Below are 21473 nucleotides of genomic sequence, written 5' to 3'. Positions count from 1 at the left end.
TTTTCAATTTCACTTGACAAAGGACGCCGTGGTCTCGAACCCCGTACCTTCCCAATACTACGCCAATGTCTTACTCCCGCACCACTAGATCTATACAAATTTGTTACCTTCACCTTCCTCATACTGTACCACTTGCTTCCTACATGCACTAATTTTATATATATATATATATACATGATAAACATGTATATCATCGTCAAAATCCTTTCAAAGGATGGTATGGATTGGATAGATGTAGCTCAGGATAGGGACCTGTGGAGGGATCTTGTGAACACGGTAATGAAACTTCGGGTTTCATATAATGCTGGAAAGTTTTTGAGTAGCTGCACAATTGGCAGCTTCTCAAGAAGGGCTCAGCTGTGTGAGTGAGTGATGGGGATATTATTATACTTATTCTTGAAAGTAAAAGCGGTCGAAGCTTAAAGCATATCACTGAACTTCATCTGGTTCTATACTGATACTGAGATCTATGGTAGCTGGAATACTAGCAATGACTTCAGTCACTCAGTACTGCTTTCGATCGCTTCATCGGGCTCTTGATTGTAGCCTGACATTATTTCTCATCCATAATGACAAATTAATTACAGCAGTAAGAACAAAGGTTCGTGGTCAAAGGGTTAATTTTCTTTCCTTAATTCTTGGAAGTAAATTTTACAATGTTATGATTAGAAATTACTATAAATTTATAATACGTATACTGATATTATGTGAAATCTGCCGGTGTTGTCATTTATCAGAGAGTCAAATTAAAATTTTCTTTTTACCGCTGAATATTCGATGTTGGGATGAAAATGAGATCTGTACAGACTCTGGATGAGAGTGGGAAACATCTTTCAATGAGGCAAACATGAAGCAAGTGTATGTACAAAATATCCTTGTCTCCTGCACGGCAATCCTGAGAGATCTCACCTTTAGAGAAGATCATGCCATAGAAGGGTCTGTCAAACTCGATGTTCACTCGCATATTGGTCTTCTCGCACTGAACCTGCAGGTGTTTGATCTGTGGCATATCTGGGGTCGCCAGTGGCCAGGAGTCGTCGCCTCCTCCGATTCCTCCGCCCTGGGGTGGCCCATATGCGGGAGGCGGGGGCAGGTGGCTTGGGGGTCCATATACTGCTCGATGTTCTAGGGGCAATGATGCAGAGTCCACTAAAGGTGCGTCGCTATGGGCGCCCTACAAGAAGAGAAGACTCTATTGTAATTACGTTGTACGTTGTACGTGTGTAGTTTTGTTAGCGATTGATGGTAAATATCCACAATCGATCAACGCCGTAACAAAATTCTGTACAGTCCACGCTACAATTCAAGCAACTATGGAGTACCAACATCATAACATAAAAAAGAAAATATGTCCCTGCAGTAAGCCTTGGAGGCCCATAGTGTTGTGAGATGTCGAGGCTCCCACATTATTCTATACAGTCGGCTCACAGATGGCGGTGAGGTTGTAAACCTTACGCCCCTGCCGCCCTTTATCCCCCAGGAAGAATCCTGGTACTCATTTCTGTTAGAGGTTGAGTCGACTCCAGAACCATAATGCTGCTGGAAGGATTAGATCAATTGAAAAATTTAATGACCTCATCGAGAATTGAAATCGCAACCTTCCGGCTTATAGCATACTGTCTCAACCAATTACGCTACCGCGTTCCCCAAAATCATAATATATCAAGAGAAAAGTAAAATGCTTTTTTAAAAATTATAACAAGATTCGGCAACATGTTAGACGTAATTTTAACTAAGTTTTGACAAGGTTTTAGAACAGTGAAATGAAAACAATACCGTGTAGCAACTATATATATATATATCTGATCATGAACTTACAAAGTCGAAACATGAAGGAGACAGTTACAATACATGTTGACGTAGCAAACCACAAGTCTACGAACACGACAAGGGTTGCACCTCCAAGACTGGTCTTTGAATTAAATTAAATGAACTTGTCATCATCTGTCACGGTTTGTCAGAATGCCTGTATCAAAATATGATTAAACTAAACTCAAGAAACAAATAATGCATGCAATACATAACAAAGTGTATACAAACTCTGCTACAAATAAATTTACATAAGCAGAAAACATTTTCTGCCACTAGCAGGTGTCCTGTCCTCTCATTTTTCTCCTAAATGGAGTGTTTGCTCCTAAAATATGCACAAAGATGCCCTTCTTTGTTCGTATTTGCAATCGGAAAGTGAAACTGAAGAGTCTAGAGAAGGAGAAAGTGTTTTCTGTTATATATTGCAAACGAGAAATAGCAATATTCTACTACCCGCATTTCCACTACGCATTGCTGCAAGTGGCAGTTACAAGTTTCGAAAATATTTCACCAGCAGTGCGTTACATTTCTGCCTCAACAAGCTAATCTCGATTTTTCACTGCCTTTCGACGCATTATTTATTTTCCAGTAAAAGTGCAGGCTACAGTCTGAGTCGTGTTTCGATTCTCGACAAGGAATATACTTTATATTTTCCAGAAAGTTTTTCACCCTTCTATCCAGCCGAGAATTATTTTCCAGAGGACAAAAACAAGAACAGTGTATAGCTGACACGTCATCAGATTAAATCCGTAAAGCTTTTGCTCCACATTCGCTGTACGTCGTTTGGGACCGGAGGGAGCAGACTAACCAGAATGTTTTTCATAAATTCTAATTATTCTTTATTGGGAGGTCTTCGTTCCGTACTTCAAAATATGATACTGACATGTCAGTTAAAACACAAAATAATTATTAAATAAAAATATACGTATAAAATGGGGATCTATTCAAACATTCAATTCATAGGTAATAAGCTGTTTGCCGTCATATCGTGAAACACACCTGACACTCGCGGGTCACCACGAATCCCAGGTTGACTCACATGTGGCAGTTCATGTGGGAACAATTTCTGAAGAATTCATATTCAGAAATTTTATGACATGCATTCCACATGTACAGAGCATGCCATCAGATAAAAATCCAAAACAATTTTTGTATTAACAGCCGTTAGGAAAGTCCAAGAGAAGATGGCTTAATGTTTGAGGACGGAATGGGCTAAAAAGCTGAACACTTGCAAATGACTGATGATGATGATTTCCTCAAGATATGATCATAATTGTCTAGAAAACGCTAATCACACACATGTGAAAGGAAAAAAGTTGCAAGGGCCTACAGACCTAACCGAACTCGCTCTGCAGATTACAGACACTTCAATAATGGCAGTAGATTTATATAATCAACTCCTTGGGTTCTTTCTTGAGACTCTAACAATGCTTCAGCTAGTCAAGTTCCACTCCACTTATGAAACTCGAAGGTTCATTATCGTGTTCACATGAGCACGCCACTGATCACTATCCCGGGTCAGATTAATCCAGTCCCCTTTGCTTTCTAAAAGGACCATTTTATAACAAATATTATGAACAATTCTTTCCGAAAGTATGTGTGGTAGGCAAGTAGGCTACTGGGTAAATTCTCACATACCTTTTATTCGGAAATTTCCACACTCCACCCTAACTGAATTCACACAGATAAACGCCGTGATAGTATCTTTAAGAGACATGTGAAAAAAAAACAGTTGTCGTTGGTTTGTACTTTGTACAATGTACTTTCCGGAGATAGCGAGGGAAATTCACGAATACGCACAGCCGTTACTGAAACTCAACTGGGACATGACCCAAGTATCTCCTAGACGCATCGCAAGCGCTCCGCTGCTTCTTTCATGCGTAAAACTTAATACGACGATGAAGCAGAACGGTTATGGCGTGGTTGCAGATTTCTTTTTGATTAAATTTACAGCTGAAATGTAACTTATTGCTAAATCCGCATGAAGGTGTTTATACCAATGCCGACAAACACCAATGAAAAGCAAAATATTTAAAACAATAAATCGACCGTAAATAAGCGGCTCCACAGAAGTTCTATATAAAATATAATTAGCTTAAAGTGGTACAGTGGACGAAGAATTAACGGGACGGATCTCACAGTGAAACTTGAAACACAATGGACATACATGATTCCTCCCCTTAAGACAATCTGAAAGTCACCTTCCAGAGAACAGCGTACGTTAATTGCGTACGTTATTTTGGCCATGACAGATTTACTTGCAAACAGAATATGGCCAACTTCTCCTTCGGTTATAGACTATATTTCAGGCTCTGCACATGTTATGTTGACTGCCGATGGCTACATGTTACATCCTGACACTTGCTTGGTCTCCTAACCTACATTCATTACGGACGCTGGTCTCCCTTCTGCTACGACTTCCGTTTGTTTGGCTTTTGTTTCGCATTGCACGTTATGTTTTCCTTGCTCTACTATCACACACTCTTGCGGTCCGGTCAGAAACATCACACGAATACGTCTCACCTTGACCTCCTTGCCTCCAGAATAATTTCAGTGTCAAAATAAACATTTTCGTACTGCCCGATGCACCAGAGTGTACATTAATTTGTATTCACGTCGTTAGAGGAATTTATGGTACTAATATAAGATTCGTTTATTTCATTCTTAGTACATTTGGCCACGTTGTTAGCAGTTGAAGCTATGTGGCGTCCAGTGGTATGGTGAAAAACAAAAACTGAACTGGAAAGGATTGGAAAAACAGTGGTCAAGGCCTAATTTGACGTACTATCCCAACATTTGTTTGGGGTGATTGAGGAAAGCTACGAAACGCTGCGGTCAGTTTGGTTTCCCAGCTTAGACTCTAACCCGGCGCCTATAGAATACGAGCCAGAAGGTTATGTAAATCACTGTTATTGATGGCTATTATACTTACATTGGAATCTGGATACAAAGTCAATATTCCTGAAATTTACAACACGTGGTTTCCACCCACACGCGTATCTCTTGCTAAATTCATAACTACTCTGATGAGGCAAGAACTTGTGTTTTAACATGATATGATCGTTGATTAGTTTAATATGGCTCAGAATGGCAACCAGCAGCGGGATCATATGCACAATTTTTTCCGTATAATTAGTTAATGGTTGGGGGCATACAAAAGAGGGCACAGCTGCTCAAGAAGGGGAAGGTTTTCAAATCATATTTCTGTTGTGCTTTAATTTTTATTTATAGACAGGTGGAGGAAACGGCCTCCACATAGGGGAGATGAGATAACGAACTGCCGACAAGGGGTTCTACTGCATCTCTAGGTTGAGTATAGCATCTACGAGCCCTTAAATATACTTTGTTAGGAAACTTTCCCATACGAAGACTGAATTAAGCGAATTGTTTGAAGAGGTTTAGGCAAAGTTGAAAGGACATGAGAATTTATATTTAAGGGCAATGAGGACGAGAGCCGGACGAGGGTGACACAGGAATCAGGACCGAAGAAGTGGGCTTTCGTATCAGCGGCTTTGAACCTTTTGAGTTCTATCATCATAGGACTTGCTGGCTGGTTGGTTCGTTGGATGGATGGAAAATTTGTGCCGACAGAATGTGCATGAAACGTCTGCTTGTCCCCGATTTCTTTCCAGTGCGCTGCAAATATTCAAACCGAAGTGTCATATGTAGTTGCTAATGCTAACAAAAGTACTTAAATTGAAATTTGATATCGCAAAAATCACAAGTAGAACTTACGCGCTCACGTTGCTTCATGTTGCAATGAATCAATGCAATGGTTAATTAAAAATCTGTATTATTATTATTTAACTGAAAATGGGTTTTCATCCGGTGGCAGTGGTACTACAATAAGACAACATACAAATAACACATACAATAGACAACACAGCACACAATTAGTAGTACGAAAAGCATGTGTTAGGGCATAAGAATTTCAGTCGCGTCCACAACGAAAAGTTGTAAAAATTATCGTACTATTAGCTTCATCATTTCGTCCTTCTCCTCAACCACCATTCGAGAATCGTTATCACGGATGTTCATGAAATCTGATAATGGGGAATTTTAGTAAAATTTAACGCTTTCTGAAGTTCGCTGTAAATCGTACAGCGTAACTGAGATTTTCATGGGAATCTCCACACATTCTGATGTTTCGTTAAAATCGAACAAAAGTAACGGAAAGTTATTTGAGGATCTACACATATTTCTGTGAGCAAAATTTATTGACATGTTCTAATGTTCGTTAAAACTCGGACAACAACGCCGAATCCTTGCATGAGGGTCCCTATACATTTCTGTATACCTCTCGGCGGTTATTAGCGCGTAACTTGCCAAATGTTTATTGGAGCGAGAACCGTTTCGATGTACAGAAACATGAAACACAATTTTATGTCCAGTATACTGCTTTCATAAAATTTTACAGTTTTACAGGACATTAAACAAAAGTGAAAGAACACGTAATATTTACACCATGCGTAAATTTAGAGAATAAAATTTTAATATGTTTTTAATTTACGAACCAAATTTTGCTTTACATTTTGGTACAGATAGCTGTTCTGTAACGGCTGTTATGAAGAAGAGCTCCAAATCACGTATTATTAATACAATAGCGATACTGGTATATAAAGTTTCATAGCCTCAATTCTCAATTGCGTTCGCACTATTAATTTCTTGCTTCTGATCCAGTTGGATTCAATCTTGCCAAGTGTTAAGAAAGTTGTTGAAGTATGTGGGTTGTTTAGCCATAATTTATTCTGAGATAAGAATTTAAATTGTGTTATTATGACACTTTACAAGAAATAGCATATTATTTTATTCTCGATGTATGTGGTACATCAAACGAAAATTAAACTACCTTTCACAGTACCGCCTCTGTTTTCAGCTGAAAAAGAAAGAAACATATTCCAACGAAGCTTTGGTATCCATCTATCAGATGGCATGTCGTTATAACCCCGAAAGCCCTAACAAGAGGGCTGTTTGGAAAGTAAGATTCTGTTATTTGGGGCAAGTAATATTGGAGAGGGGGAGAGATCGCGCATGCGAGGTAGCGTCACATGACTCATTATCTTGTAAACCAACATATAATTGGTCACCTGGTGTTTGTTCTTGTCTCTACAGAGTGAGCTATGATATGTCCTGCTATTACCAATCCCGCCAGCTGTGATATTCGTGATTTCATCCGCTTTCTTCGCGTTAAAAACGTGAGTGCTGCGGAATCCATCGTGAATTATGCGCGGTTTACGGCCAAAATGTAATGAGTGAAAGAATTGTAAAACAATAGCGTAGAATGTTCAAGGATGGGTGAACAAATGCTCTTCATGAATGAAGTGGTTAACGTTCTGTAGTGAGTGCAGATCTTGTTCAAAGTGTTGAACAAACATGTGTGATTTGTACGATTTCCGATTAAAATCCCCAGAACTCAGATATCCTACATCTGATAGCGCCATGCTGTGTATGTTGGCAAATATTTCAGCTTTCGGAAAGGAACACTTCCACTGAAAGAGAGAAGTGAATTTCTGAGAGGTGGAACATTAATTCCCTGTTTAATTTACAACAAAGTAAAGGGAATATCAGAGAGCTGCAATGTTGTCGACCATGTAACACTGGCATTGTTATATTGTTGGTGTCGCTAGTCACCAACCATTACTGCAATGCAGATACAGTCAGTGAACTGTGTTATGCATTATTTCATATGGATAATTATTAGCATTTCTGTAACACTCTGAAGCTTGAATTTTAATTAATTAATATTTGAAAATTATCTCTACTTCACAGAGAGCCGGGATAGATAGCGACGGGCTACAGGCTGCATGACCGGGGTTCGATTCCAGCAGGGGCCAGAGATTTTTCTCTTATCTAGAGCATCCAGACAGGCTCTGATACTCACCCAGCATCGTATCCAAAGGGTACCGAAGGTCCTTTTCCCGGCCACTCCCCTCTGTATTTTCGAGGTCTAGAATGGTAGAGTTAGACCTCTACACCCAATGCGTGTTTATGGCGTGGTGCTTAATTAATTATGCACAGGGCAACTTTTTTTTCCTTGGCACTACAGCCCCAGTGGGCCTAGGCCTACCTACATGAACTTCTCCGTTCATTTCGGCTTTTCTAGATCTTAGACATACGGTAGGACTCCATGGGCGGGTGATCAGCTCGTCGCAAGGCCTATACCTGTACACAAACACAGAAAAACGCATAAAAACATCCATGCCCTGAGTTGGATTCGAACCCACGATCCCGGCTTCCGAGCGAGCGAAGACAGTGCATGTCTTAGACCGCTCAGCTACCGTGACCGGCACAGGACAACGTTACCTTTATATTTACCAGCTCTCTGTGCCTCGCGTAAGTAAATTACATGGAATTGTTTCAAAAGTCTGGTAAACGAGAACATTCTTCATCTGCGAAAACAGATCGTATCCGAATTGATAAAGCACAGAACATTCATTTGAGTAAGATGGCTGTCGTTGACGATACGACAAACGCACTTATGCATGGTAGAAATAAATCGATCACACGATCCAATGAGCGGAAGCTAATGATCGTGAACACTTCGATTTCTAGAGCGACACAACAGCTGTTATTGTTAGCTGCTTCGGCTTCTGAACATTGCGTTGTTGTTTATAATGACTAATTCTTCAGCAAGGCCCTTTCAGTTGAGGACGTAACAATCATCTAATGAGACGTGATTATTAGACCCTGTGAATTGGTTGATTCTTGGCTTACTTAACGGCGCTTTATCAACTACATAGCTTATAGATCTACGGCGATGCATATTAGGATGACTGTGAACGACGAAGTTAACAATGTTAAATGGTCGTGGTTCATTTGAAGTTACTTTCTTCTTCTGAACATTCTTGGAGGGTACGAGTAAGAAGAACGGGAAATTTCAGTGAGGATACACTGTCTCAAAGACAGTCCGTGACTACCTGAATACGAAATACTATTGACCTATTCAAACTCAGTGCTCAGTAAGATGAATGTGAATATTGTGACATGCAGACCAGTTGCTAAGCAACGACAGCGAAAGAAGCAGCTATACAATAGCTGTTACTGAATAACAGATTCCTAAATAAGCATGTTTGTACGGCAACAATTGGGAACAGCAACAGAGGATAGGTGTCTTCTATGCGGTCCGTGCCGAGATGTTATAAGCAGGACAATGAGAGTCAGTTAGTTGAGAGTCGGCAGTTGGAACAATGAGTTTTCAGACAGTCGCCAGCCTATAAGAACACAAGCACGGAAGCAGAAGATATTGTTGAGATCCGTTACCAGGCAACGAGTGGTGAAGACACAGCAGGCTGAGAACACCTAGTGTATAGTGTATTAAAGAGTTTATAAGTGTGCAGTAAATCATATTACCAACTCAAACCACGTCTACAGCCACTCTAAAATCGTGACAATATAGACAAAGTATGGAAGAATGCCAACGTGGCCTATTTGAAAGTACAACCCAAATATTCGCTTAAAGAGATTGAGGGGATGACTAAAGACCTGCATCAGGTAACCGGTAGCTTGAAGAGGAGACTACATCTAGTTCCGTCATATACTTTCACCTGGATACAATTAATACTTATAAAATGAAGTGGTCGATTTTGCAACAATGCATGGATGTAACCCTACTCTATACATACTTTGTCCTGTATCATCAAAAATATTTAATGCAGGAGTGAGATATTTTGGGGTTGGGGATTAAGTATGCTGGGACCGCCTCTGTGGTCTGGTGGTCAGCGTTCCTGGCTGCAGATCCAGAAGTCTGGAACGGGTTCCACTCAGCCTCATGAGGATAATTTGGGAGCCATTTGAATGGAAAAGTAGCGGCTCCGGTCTAGAGAACCGAAATTAACGGCCGTGGGGATCCGTTACGCTGATCACGCGACACCCTCTATCCGCAAATTTGGCACTAACTTCGCCGACAAGCGGCGGTCGCTCGGTCGGTATAGTTCGCTTACGGACTACAGACCACGGAGTTTGTTTTGTTTTTGGTACCGTTCAAGGCTTGGTTCTGAATATTTTTATTCCGATATTTTTGGAAAACAACAGATTACTGTTAATGACCGTTACATAGTTATGAGCACTAAGTTGGAAATATGTAGGAGCGTATACTCTCCTTCGTGGGCCACTTTAAATGAAAGTTTCCGCACTTACCGTGACGGATTGAGATCTCTATTTCAGGATTGTTTTCTTTTGTCTCCCGCTAAATTTCGTACGTGACTTCTCCCGAACACGAAGAGTGACAAGCATTATAATGAAAAGTGAGAAGTCAGGAAGATGAAGAAAATGGATGATTGTGGTGGAAAGAAATACAGACTATTAACAGTGAATAAAAAACCAAAAAAAAAAAAAACAGATAATGGCCATTGTCAAATGCGACTGAAAATCTGAAGAAAGAAATAAGATATTTTCAGAGCAGTTTCAGTTAAACGCGTCTGTTATCTTGGTGCTTTCTTTCCTGCAACACCTCAGCTCCTGTTACTTCCCGTTCGTGGTGTTACTTTTACACCGTAACATCCGCTTTGCATGTCATCGCAATGTAATTGTTGAGGAGAATATTTCAACCCGTGGGAGGACAAATGACGGAAGGGTGGAGAAAATTCAAAATGACGCAGAGGTAGAATTGTCTCTGTCTTAATTAATTAAGCACCAAGCCATGAGGACCTGTCAGATAATGGAGGTATAGCTCCAATATTCTTGATCTTGACACTGGATGGAAATGAATGGTCAGCTTCACGCCTAAGCCGCTTTAACCGCGGTGTGAAATCTATGGAGAAGAGAACATTTCTTATCCCTGCCGGGAATCAAATCCCGAATCTTCTATAGGCCAGACTGTATACTGGTGACTGCACAAACTGAGCTGTTCCGGCTACTCAAGATGAGGATGATTAAATCTAAGAGGAATTTCTTAGTGGCTACTCTCAGCTGCGCTGTCCTAGGATAGACGCAAGCCTAAACTCCTTGGCCGATCAATTTTTATTATTTTGTTATCCCCCCCCCCCATTTTGTTCTGCTTCATTGCTGCTGCTGTTTGTATGTGTGCTGACTCTGTAACTGGCTGTTGAGCTCAGCAAGTAAATACTCGTAGATAAAGAATTGAATTGAATTATGTTAGATCTTTTTAAAAAAGCGATATTGATAAAGTTAATCTCATTATCCATGATAGAGAAACTATGATTATTATTATTATAGCAGTAGCAACAGCAGCAGCAGTAGTAGTAGTAGGTAAAACTGTCCCTCAGCTTAACTAATTGAGCACTACGCCATGAGGGCGAATGGGGGAGCGGATATATAGATCTACATTTTCTTGACCTCGACACTAGCTGGATGTAAGTGGTCAGCTTCACGCCCCGGCCGCTTTACTCCCGGGAGAAGCGTTACCTATTGGATAGGAGGTTGGGTGGAACCCCCAAAACCGATCTGGACGACGTGGATGAGAGAAAAATCTTGACTCTACCGGGACTCGAACGCCGACCCCTCTGTCGTCCAGCCCGTAGCGAGCCACTGTACTGTGTCTGTAATTGGCCTTGTGGTTGTTGGCTCGGGACATATATAATTGAATTATTATTAGTAGTAGTCGTAGTAGTAGAAGAAGAAGAAGAGGAATAGTAAATTTTTAAAACGCTATATTAATACAGCTCCTTTCATTATCCATGATAGAGGACTTGTCTAGTTACACGGCTCAAAATATTTGCCGCTTGTATGAAATTTGAAGGGTCATTTCCGCAGTCACCAGAGCCATCTACAGGACTGTATCTTTGAGCCATCTGAATCCGGTCTACATCCTCATGCGAAAATTCTTTAATATCCATATTATTTTCCTCCCACGTACGTCTAGCTCATCCTCGATTTGTTCCCCACACGTTTCGCCGCATTTTCAAACCTTTGTGCAGTAACGTATGATACAGAATGTGCACCTCCTCAGTTCCTCAGTTCTTCTGCTACGTCGCCCTTATTTGGTTTCAGAAACTTAATTTGTTTCTCCTTTCGATTCGCAACATTATGGCGTTCATCTCATCCCCATAAAACTTCTTCAACGCACACAAGAACTAAGCAACTTCATGGAGCCGAGCCGAGATGCCAGTCTCTCAGCTACTCAAGAATTTCCGAATATATTTTCTGGAACCCGAAAGTTTATTACTGTGTTCACGAGAGCCCTCCACTGGTCGCTATCCTGAGTCAGATCAAAGCAGCCCATCCCACCCCGTCCTACTGCTCTAAGATCCATTTTAATATTGTCCTCCCAGCTATATTTAGGTTGTCCTCATTGTTTCTTTCCTTCTGGCTTTCCAGCCAAATTCCTATATGGGTTTCTGTTCTCTCGATGCGTGTTACATGCCCTGTCCGTCTCGTCTCCCTAGATTTGCTATTGGCGAAGTGTGCAAGTTATGAAGCTCCTCATTATGCAGTTCAACGCACACAAATTTCCCCCCCCCCCTTTGGCACTACAGCCCCAGTGGGCGTAGGCCTATCTCCATGAACTTCTCCGTTCACTTCGGTTTTTCTAGATCTCACACAGTCGGTAAGACTCCTTGGGCGGGTGATCAGCTCGTCGTAAGGCCTCTAAATGTACACAAACACAGAAAAACGCACAGAAACATCCATGCCCTGAGTGGGATTCGAACCCACGATCCCGGTTTCCAAGCGAGCGAAGACAGTGCATGCCTTAGACTGCTCGGCTACCGTGACCGGCCAACGCACACAAATACAAGTTATAATTGCAAAAAAAAAAAAAGGTACAACTTTTAAACCATCAACGATTAGAGTTTCAACTTAGAAGGTTTACACAGACCGTATTTAGTAACATCGACGTAAAGATGGTGTAACAAGCAGAAAACATGGATATAGTCAATCAGTATGTTTTAACAGAGATAATTAATTTCAATCCATTAAGAGGAGCGTGTCACTTCAAATGATGCAACGTCAGATGGTACATATTTCACACTTCCTGATCTGAAAATGCGGGAACCCTTATCATAGTGAACATAACGTCGAGAATCTTCTCTCTCGTGCCTGGTTCACTGACCCGTAGCCATACTGCTACTAGCATGAAACACTTTGATGTCGATTGGTAGCTTATCTAACGACGATATATCGAGTACTGTGGTTACTTCGACTGTTGTTTTTAATTATTTAATATAATAATTGTTATCCAGAAAGTTAATCTCAAATAAACCTACCTGATTACATATCTTACACAAATCCTCTAGTATGTTCTACACAAAGGCCGCGCCATAGCTCAAGCGGTTAGTCGCTGGCTTCCCACTGCGGCTGCCTGGGTTCGATCCCGGGTCTGGTTAAGTGGGATTTGTGGTGGAAAAAGTGGCGCTGGGGCAGGTTTACTCCGAGTACTTCAGTTTCCCCTGCCAATCTTCATTCCACCAATTGCTCCACAAGCACCCTCACCTATCATCTGGGGCTGGTACAATAGACCAGAAGTGGCCGCAGTACAAGGGACTTAGTCTCACCCCACTAGCAATAAAAAAAATAGATGCTCTTCATGAAAAATAAACAATTGTTATATCTGACTAATTTTCCAGTAATTAAAATGTCATTTTACCTACAACTATTGGTAGTAGTTTGTATACGCAGACCTGTCGCTTTTTTCTCTTCGCGGGTAATTCGTTATTAACGGCACCGGGAACAAAGTGAATGCTTAGCATAGTATATTAAGTTTTGTATTCAGTATTGCTGAGTATTTATCTTGTGCGGATTCCGAGCCAATGCAGTAATGTGACGAAACGTCAACAGCCAATCAACTGTCAGATACGCCCTGAAAATTTCATTTTAAAAGCAATTGATTGCGGTATGGGTACCCGCATGAAACAAAATATATTATGATGCAGCAGTATGTAGGGTAAGAGTTTCATCTCATTTCACTAGTGATTTCAACTTCCTTAAAGAGTAATAAACCTTGCATGAAGGCGCAAATTCCTTTAGCCAGCAACACACAAGCCGGGTGCAGATATTCCACATATTTTCCCTACCTATTCATATGTTCTTTTGTCGAAATTAATGAAATGATTGCATAATGGGAAGACAGCGGAAGTATGTCGATTTCCATCTTTCATTCTCCGAGACTACTGAATGTATTTCTACTGAATCTTTTTAATGAGATCTATGCTCAAAAATTATATTTTCGATTACATTATTTCCATATAATCTCTGCTTCATACGATACTCAAATTGGACCGCAACAGCTTTTCCCAAACAACGGATCATAAGGCTAAATTCCATAAAGCTAAAAAGCTAAAAAAATAATGTATTTAATAAAAGCAAATTAAGTGTAAAGTGCAAGCTCAAAAATAATTTCATTATAATTTATATGTGCTCCATTTTATTACATCATCCACACTATTGTTTGTTCTCTCAAACCATTTGTAAGCACAGCTTGGATTCAACTTCTTCATCCGTATGACATGTTATGTTGTTTTCTCTGAAGAAAATTGCTCTCTGAACTGTGAAGTGAAACTCTGTAGAGATTACGTGAGTAATGTCATTTTTGCACGTCATATTAGCGTCAAGATCCGGCATTGGGAATCCCATTATTTTGATTCGCCTCTTTCATGCACCAGATACGAAAAATGGTCCATGTGAGTCAGGCTGGAATAAATGTTCTTGAATATAACTGGTCATAACTGCTAATCAACAACACACAATACAATCCATCAGGCCTGAATAAATTACACAACATTTACGGAATTCGCAGGAGGCGAAAGAAAAAATGTTGAAAACAGGGAAAGAAATAAATACTTACTTACTCATGGAGCTGAGCCCTTTAGGAGGAGCCGCCAATCCTGCAGCTACTCAAGAATATCCCAGCATTTTATGGAACCCGAAGGTTCATCACCGTGTTCACAAGAACCCTCCACTGATCCCTATCCTGAGACAGATCTATCCAATCTATACCATCCCATCCTATCTCTCTAATATCCATTCTAATAGAAATAAATAAAGTTCTGTAACGTAAAGGCGAAACCAGCGTTGCTACATGGATGTGAGACATCAATGAGAAGAAAGAAAAAAGCAGGATTCAAGCCCCAGAAATGAAAATTTTTACAGCAGTAAAAGGATGCACCAGGGAAGGCAGAAACAAGAACAAAAGTAATAAATTGCAGATATGTACATTCCGTAAACGATAAATTAAACGAGATTAGAAGAAAAGGGAGAGATCATGTGGTAAGGATGGGGCAGGATAAACTATCAGAAACAATAATTACCTATAAACCGAGGGGTAGAATGTTACAAAGCTCCCGAAAAAAAAATTCTCTAAGAAGTTTGAATAGGCTATGACTTAATCCACGTATGCAGAAGCAGAGATTTCTTGGAAGGCTAATTAATCTGTGTGAGGGTAAACTGAAATCAGTTCTGAGAATTTGTCGTAGTCAGAAGTTGGTCAGTATTGTGTGCAGTGATGAGCCTTGGTTTTTAAAAACTTTGAACCTTTAATTAATAATAACCGAAAACGGATACAACTGACATACTCTTCTGTTTGCGCACCCTCGTAGTGAGAGCTGAAGGAAGTTAGCTTTCACTAAGGGATCCAACTGAATGTGTCTTCCCCTTCCTTCAGCTTAGGATGGAAATAGTTCCAGTTTCCGAAACGTCGTGTTTTCTAGTCTCTAGAATATCGAACGATGGAAAAAGTCCAAAAACCAAGTAATTCTGAAATAAACACGAAGATGCAAAACCAGTTTACAAAAAAAGCGGTCATTCAATCTCATTACATGGCTACTCATAGATTTGTTGTGTCATCCCTTGAGGTTTCCAAAATTTTACATTCATTTTTTCATTTCCGGATGCATGTTACATTTTCCGCATAACTTTCTTGATTTAATCGCCGTATCATTATTAAGTGAGAAGTTAATTTTTGTATATTTTCCTCCAGCCTCCTATTGCCCCATTCCCTTAGGTACAAAATATATTCTCCCTAGCATTTTATTCACAAGAAAACCGGGACAATTCATTCGGTACAGCGACTGGCTATGAGCTGGACAATCGATGAATCGTGGATTGATTTCCGGCAGGGGCAAGAGATTTCTCGCTTCTTCAAGAGTTGAGTCCAGCTGCGGGGCCTAACCGGCCTCCTATACAAGGGTAACGGAAGCTCTTTCCTCGTGGGTAAAGCCGCAGAGACGTGAAGCTTATGGCTCACTTTTATCTAGTGCCGAAATTTATTTATATCTGCACTCCCCCATTCATCTTCATGCTGCTTAATTAATTAAGCACAGAGACAGTTTTACCTCTGTTTTGTTCACAAATACTCACAATCTAAAACGCAACCCAAACCTGTACCGACTGACCGACCGACCGAACGACCGACGTCAGTTTGTCACGAACATTCCCACAACACTCTGATTGTCACGTGGGAACAATGGACGTGTTCCATTTTCCCCCGCATTGTGTGATGAGAGAATGCGACAATGCCCCGGCACGCACCGCTACACGCGTAACAATGGCATACATGTTCTGCTTAGCCGTGTGTCTAGTTAACAGGCGAGCGCCATTCCTCGCTGCCCCTGGTATGAGTGCTCTGTCACACCTCCATCACATGACGATCTTCCCAACTGCATTTGAAAGCGTGTTTCACAAAAACGCAGCAGCATTTCTTCTTAGCTTTCTAATGTCTGCATATAATTAAACACATATTTCTATCCTTTCATTGATCATTAATCTACTTTAATCACTACTCGCATATTAATTTAGTTCACAGTAATTCTAGTGAATAATTAGAATGATCAAGTCAAGGAGGATGAGATGTCTAGGGCATGTAGCACGAATGGGGGAGATGGGGAATGCGTATAGGATATTGGTGGGAAAGCCAGAAGGAAAGAGACCACAGGGAAGACCAAGGCGTAGGTGGGTGGACAATATTACAATTGATCTTAGAGAGATAGGATGGGATGGTATGGATTGGATAGATTTGGCTCAGGATAGAGACCAGTGGAAGGCTCTTGTGAACACGGTGATGAACCTTCGGGTCCCATAAAATGCTGGGAAATTCTTGAGTAGCTGCAGAATTGGCGGCTCCTCCAGAAGGCCTCAGCTCCATAAGTAAGTAAGTAAATCTAGTGAGCTCGCTGGTGAAGAGATAACGCTCCGGCAGAGGTTGCTATTCAAACTGATTAAAAAGTTGTCCCTGTCCTTAATTAATTAGGTGTATGCCATGAAGACGTATGGGGGAGTGGAGATATAACTCCATTCTTGACCTCGGCATTAGATGGTGATTGGCCAGCTTCACGCACCTGCCGCTTGCCGCCGGGGAAGGAGTCTCCGTTACCCATTGGGTAGGAGGCTTGGTGGGCCCCATAGCCTATCTAGACCTTGTGGAGGAGAGAAAAATTTTACACTGCAAAGAATCGAACCAAGACCGTCCAGCATACGGCACGTCCCTGTAACGACTGAGCGCTCCCGACTCCCATTTAAGCTGATTATAATTTTCAAAAGATTTATATAATCAACTCCATGAAACAGCATCATTCTTGAGAAGCTAATAGTCGATCAGGTAGTCAAGAATTTGCCCACACTTCATTGAAACCTGGAGGGTCTTTTACCAGTTTCCAAGGGCCCTTCACTGCTTCATATCTTGAGTCAAATAAATCCGCATCTTTCCATCCTATTTATTGAAGATTCGTTCCTAATGTTATTTATCCATCTACAGCTAGGTCTTCCAAATGGTCTCATTCTTCCAAGTTTCCATATAAAAACTGTTTATGCTTTCATCTTCTTTGCCATGCATGCTACATGCCGGCTATCCCAACCTCCGTGGGTCAGCCATTGTTTGGGGATGAGCAAAAATTATGAAGCTCCTCATTATGTAATATATTTAGGCTCCTATTACTTAATTTCTCTTAGGTACAAATGTCTTCCTCGGCTCTCTCTTGTTTCATATACCTCCAGCTTATATTCTTCCCTTAATGCAAGAGAATAAGTTTCACGCCTTAGAAAATATACACAAAATTGTGATTTTATATATTTTAATTCTCACGTGTTCATAAGAACGAGAAGACGAACATATCATGAACTGAATGCAAGCATTTCCCTTTCATTTCGCAATGTTTCTCCTTTCCTTCTGCTATCATAAAATTTACATAATTTATTAAATAATAAATACAGTATTACTTATTGTACTCTTAATATTTATTTGCTTGATGTCCAGTAAATGCTAAACACACGTCCATATTTCCTTCTACTGGCCGTAAGATTCTTCAGTAGCCTACCAGGTTACCCAAGGATAATAGACGAAACAGTTCACAACAGTACTCTAACATAACGTCACAAATTTTCGAGTAGTCTTTGAAAATGAGTGAGGGGAACGTTCCTTGGGGTCCGAAAATTCTACCTACCCATGATTCATGATCAACTTCGTATTCAGTTTCAGGCTACATAAAATAAATGTAAAATAGTATTGTTAAATGACTCCAGATGAATAACTAAATGAGTAGACAGAAAGCTGAAAGAATTTTTTAGGAACATATCTTGGAAACCGAACAAATGAAAAACGGGGCTGGCAGGATAAGCCTAAAATAGATTGGAAGGAGATAAATTTGACGATACAGGTAGTCTGCCCTAACATTCTCCTAAAAAGAGTTCTTAAAGCAAGATTTCTTGATCAAATCTCTATTTATCATAAGCGCAAAATTATTACTGGGAGTTACGATCTGAACTACCAACAACATGGAGATCACAAATTTTATTATCCCGAACGAAACATATAACATCGGAAACATTTTCTTTCGAGCATTGGGGGACCCTATTATGCTACAAAATATTTCAAACAAAATTGTCAGAAATTAACATAATTTTTATGCAACGTACAAACCAGACCAAGGAATAAAGCGAACTGACTGGTTAACGTTTTGTTTGTTTCTTCTTCCATTTTCATTCTCACGTTTCGTTTTTGTTCAGAAGGGATTTCAGATGATTTTGTTCGCTTTTGGAAGAGAAGTCAGACCCAAAATATGCGCTTAGTTACTAATGTTTGTAGATTCTAAAGGGTTCTGACGATGGTGGATGACACACAGAATTACTGGGTTTTTTTTTATTTTTTTTTCCATCGTCCTGAATTCTAGGCAATAGAGGATACGATGTTTCGGAAACTGGATCTGTTTTCGTCTTCAGGTGAGAAAGGAAGACACCTACTCAGTTGGGCCCACTAGAAAGAGCTAATCTTAATCACTGATCCCCGTGACTCAGGTACAAGCTTCTAACAACAATGGCTCACAAGGGCTGAACCTCAGCAATTCTCTAAATCACTCACTCACCAACCATCTATTTCACTTCACTCACTAATTTTCATTAATTATCCTACTTATAACATCTCGGCATGGACAGCACAGAAAACACCGTTCTTCTGTTGCTGTTCAATTGTTGTTTGTTAGGGACCTGTTGCCTAGCAGCGGGCGTTGTTCATAAAGTCATTACCTAGCAACGGGTCTACATGCTACAATATTGTAAAAAGTATCTTTAGACGTGCTTATAATAATCAGGATACCTCTTTGTACCCTACAGTGTGGGATAGACAAGATCACCTTTCCACGGAAAACATACAGCTGATTCAGCGGTCACTGAATCATAGCCTATTCGAACCTAGGAACAGATAACAGATAACAGACAACTGTTTAATTATATTTCAAATTTACTGACTATAGCCCACAGGGATGGGAGTAACCAGGGTTCCAAACAGAAACTTTCAAAGAGCTGAGGATCTTACAGATGTGGTCAAGAAGAGCCCTATTCTCTGAGTTGTAACGCTGTATAGTCCGTTGATAGTCAACCTACGTTTTGGCGGAACATATCGCCTCCATCTTCAGAGTCGATGAATAATCCAAACAAAAGCCAGCATGAACCAAGTAAAAAGCAGAGCTATGAAAAATTCTATCTTCTGGGTTATATAGCTCTGAGTTTTACCACTTCATACTTGACCCTGATGACAGAGGTGACATGTTCATCCGAAACTTTGGTTGATTTTCAGCGAACTACATGACGATACATCCCAGAAAACAGGTGTCTTCAGAAGGTTTGAATGATTTAATCGAACGTAATTATAATGTTAATTCCATTTCTTTGTGACTCACTTCAAGTAGCAATAATCCTAGTAGACATATTGTAACGAAATATTTCATCCTCTCCATGTCGCCTGAAGATGTCTCTCTCGTCAGTCCTGAAAGCAGAATGGATAACAAATGAAGAATGCAGTCTAATAAAACATCTTGTAGTCGTGGATGTGTGTAGGGGGGGTACGAGTGTACGTGTAGCATAAGTAGACCTATATATTAACCAAAAATTTTAATGTAAGGTTTGAGGCTTTCACGGCGGTGACTATGAAGAAAGCAGTCTTCTGGGATTTGGTACCGTGTATCTGTGGTGTTAACCGACGTTTCGGAGGAACGTATCGCCTCCATCTTCAGGGTAGAAGAAAAAATATATAAGAAAGCTGCAAGCAAAGAGACCGTGAGAACCGGTAAAAGCAGACTGCTCTTTGCATATATATTTTTTCTTCTACCCTGAAGATGGAGGCGATACGTTCCTCCGAAACGTCGGTTAACACCACAGATACACGGTGCCAAATCTCAGAAGACTGATTTCTTCACATTTTGTAATGTTTGTTCTCTATAGTTTAAAGGAGTTTCATTAGGGCGTGTCCAAAATTAAAATGGCTGACAGAGGCGATTTTCAACTGTACTGTTTATTGTACTAAAACCGTTTCCAGTTACTCGGCAGAAATCCGCTAAGAAATAAATGCCCAACAATTGTCAGTTTAGATTTTGGTGTTGTGGGTACTATAACCGTGTATTCAACATGCTGCACCCCTCCTCGCGCTTGGAGTCGCTAAGCCACAGTCTCAACTTCTACTCCCGCGGAAATCTCAGTTTTCATGATTTTCGTTAATACGCGCTTCATCAACAAAGGAAATATCGCTGCATATTTTTATTGACTCCGTATGAGAGACGACTAAAGAACTGGTAACATACTTAACAGCCCAATTTCCTTATTTTGAAAAAACAAAAGTAGGCATATGCGATCAGCGTGTCATCTCTGTGTGTATCCCATCAACTTTTGAATACTTGAATCAGTCTGTAAGTAAAACGTAAAAAGCAATGGAATCCCTGTAAGAGGCCGAGGAGGCCCATAGGGTTATGAGATGTTGAGGTTCCCACATTTTCTATACAATCGGCTCATAGATGGCGGTAAGGTTCTCAGCCTTACAGGTCGGCCGCCCTTTACCCCCAGGAACATTCCAAGATTATTCCTGGTTCTCATTTCTGTTAGAGGCTGAGTCGACCCCAGAGCCATAGTGAGGCTGGAAGGATTAGGTAAATTGAAAAAAAATCCAATGACCTAATCGGGATTCGATCCCGCGACCTTCCGGCTCATAGTGCCTGAACCAACTATGCTACCAATCTGTACGAAACAATATGTATATCATTACCTGAGCCTATCTCAAAGGGGTACTTCATAATTCCGTCCCATCAGTCTGTGTGTCGTTGCTAGGCTCTGTAAAAATGTTACCGCGGCAACGAAAACACTCTTGGACGCGTCGTTTTCTTTGTGGTCGATGTCTCTTATCAAAGGAAAATAGGTCCTTAGCTTTTCCCAGAATACCTTGTTTTTAAATCATCCGTTCCGAGCGTTCCTAAAAATTGTTCTAGAAGGTCGCTGGAGCTGTCAACAATTTTAAC

General features: G+C 40.5%; 1 protein-coding gene across 1 annotated transcript in view; it reads right to left on the bottom strand.

The window, feature by feature from the left end:
• LOC111864649 overlaps window positions 1-19942 on the bottom strand; it is a 31595-nt gene extending 11653 nt beyond the window's left edge. The window contains exons 1-2 of the mRNA XM_023852040.2: window positions 19869-19942; window positions 910-1174 (exon numbers count right to left, since the gene is read on the bottom strand). Of these exons, the coding sequence (XP_023707808.1) occupies window positions 910-1174; window positions 19869-19925 (322 nt within the window). The 5' untranslated portion in view covers window positions 19926-19942. The remainder of the gene's footprint in view (window positions 1-909; window positions 1175-19868) is intronic.
• Window positions 19943-21473: the final 1531 nt, after the last annotated feature.

The sequence above is a fragment of the Cryptotermes secundus genome, unplaced genomic scaffold (genome assembly GCF_002891405.2).
Source record: "Cryptotermes secundus unplaced genomic scaffold, Csec_1.0 scaffold186, whole genome shotgun sequence".
NCBI lineage: Eukaryota > Metazoa > Arthropoda > Insecta > Blattodea > Kalotermitidae > Cryptotermes > Cryptotermes secundus.
Note: the sequence above shows the minus strand (reverse complement) of the source record. Positions and strands in the feature narration are given on the sequence as shown.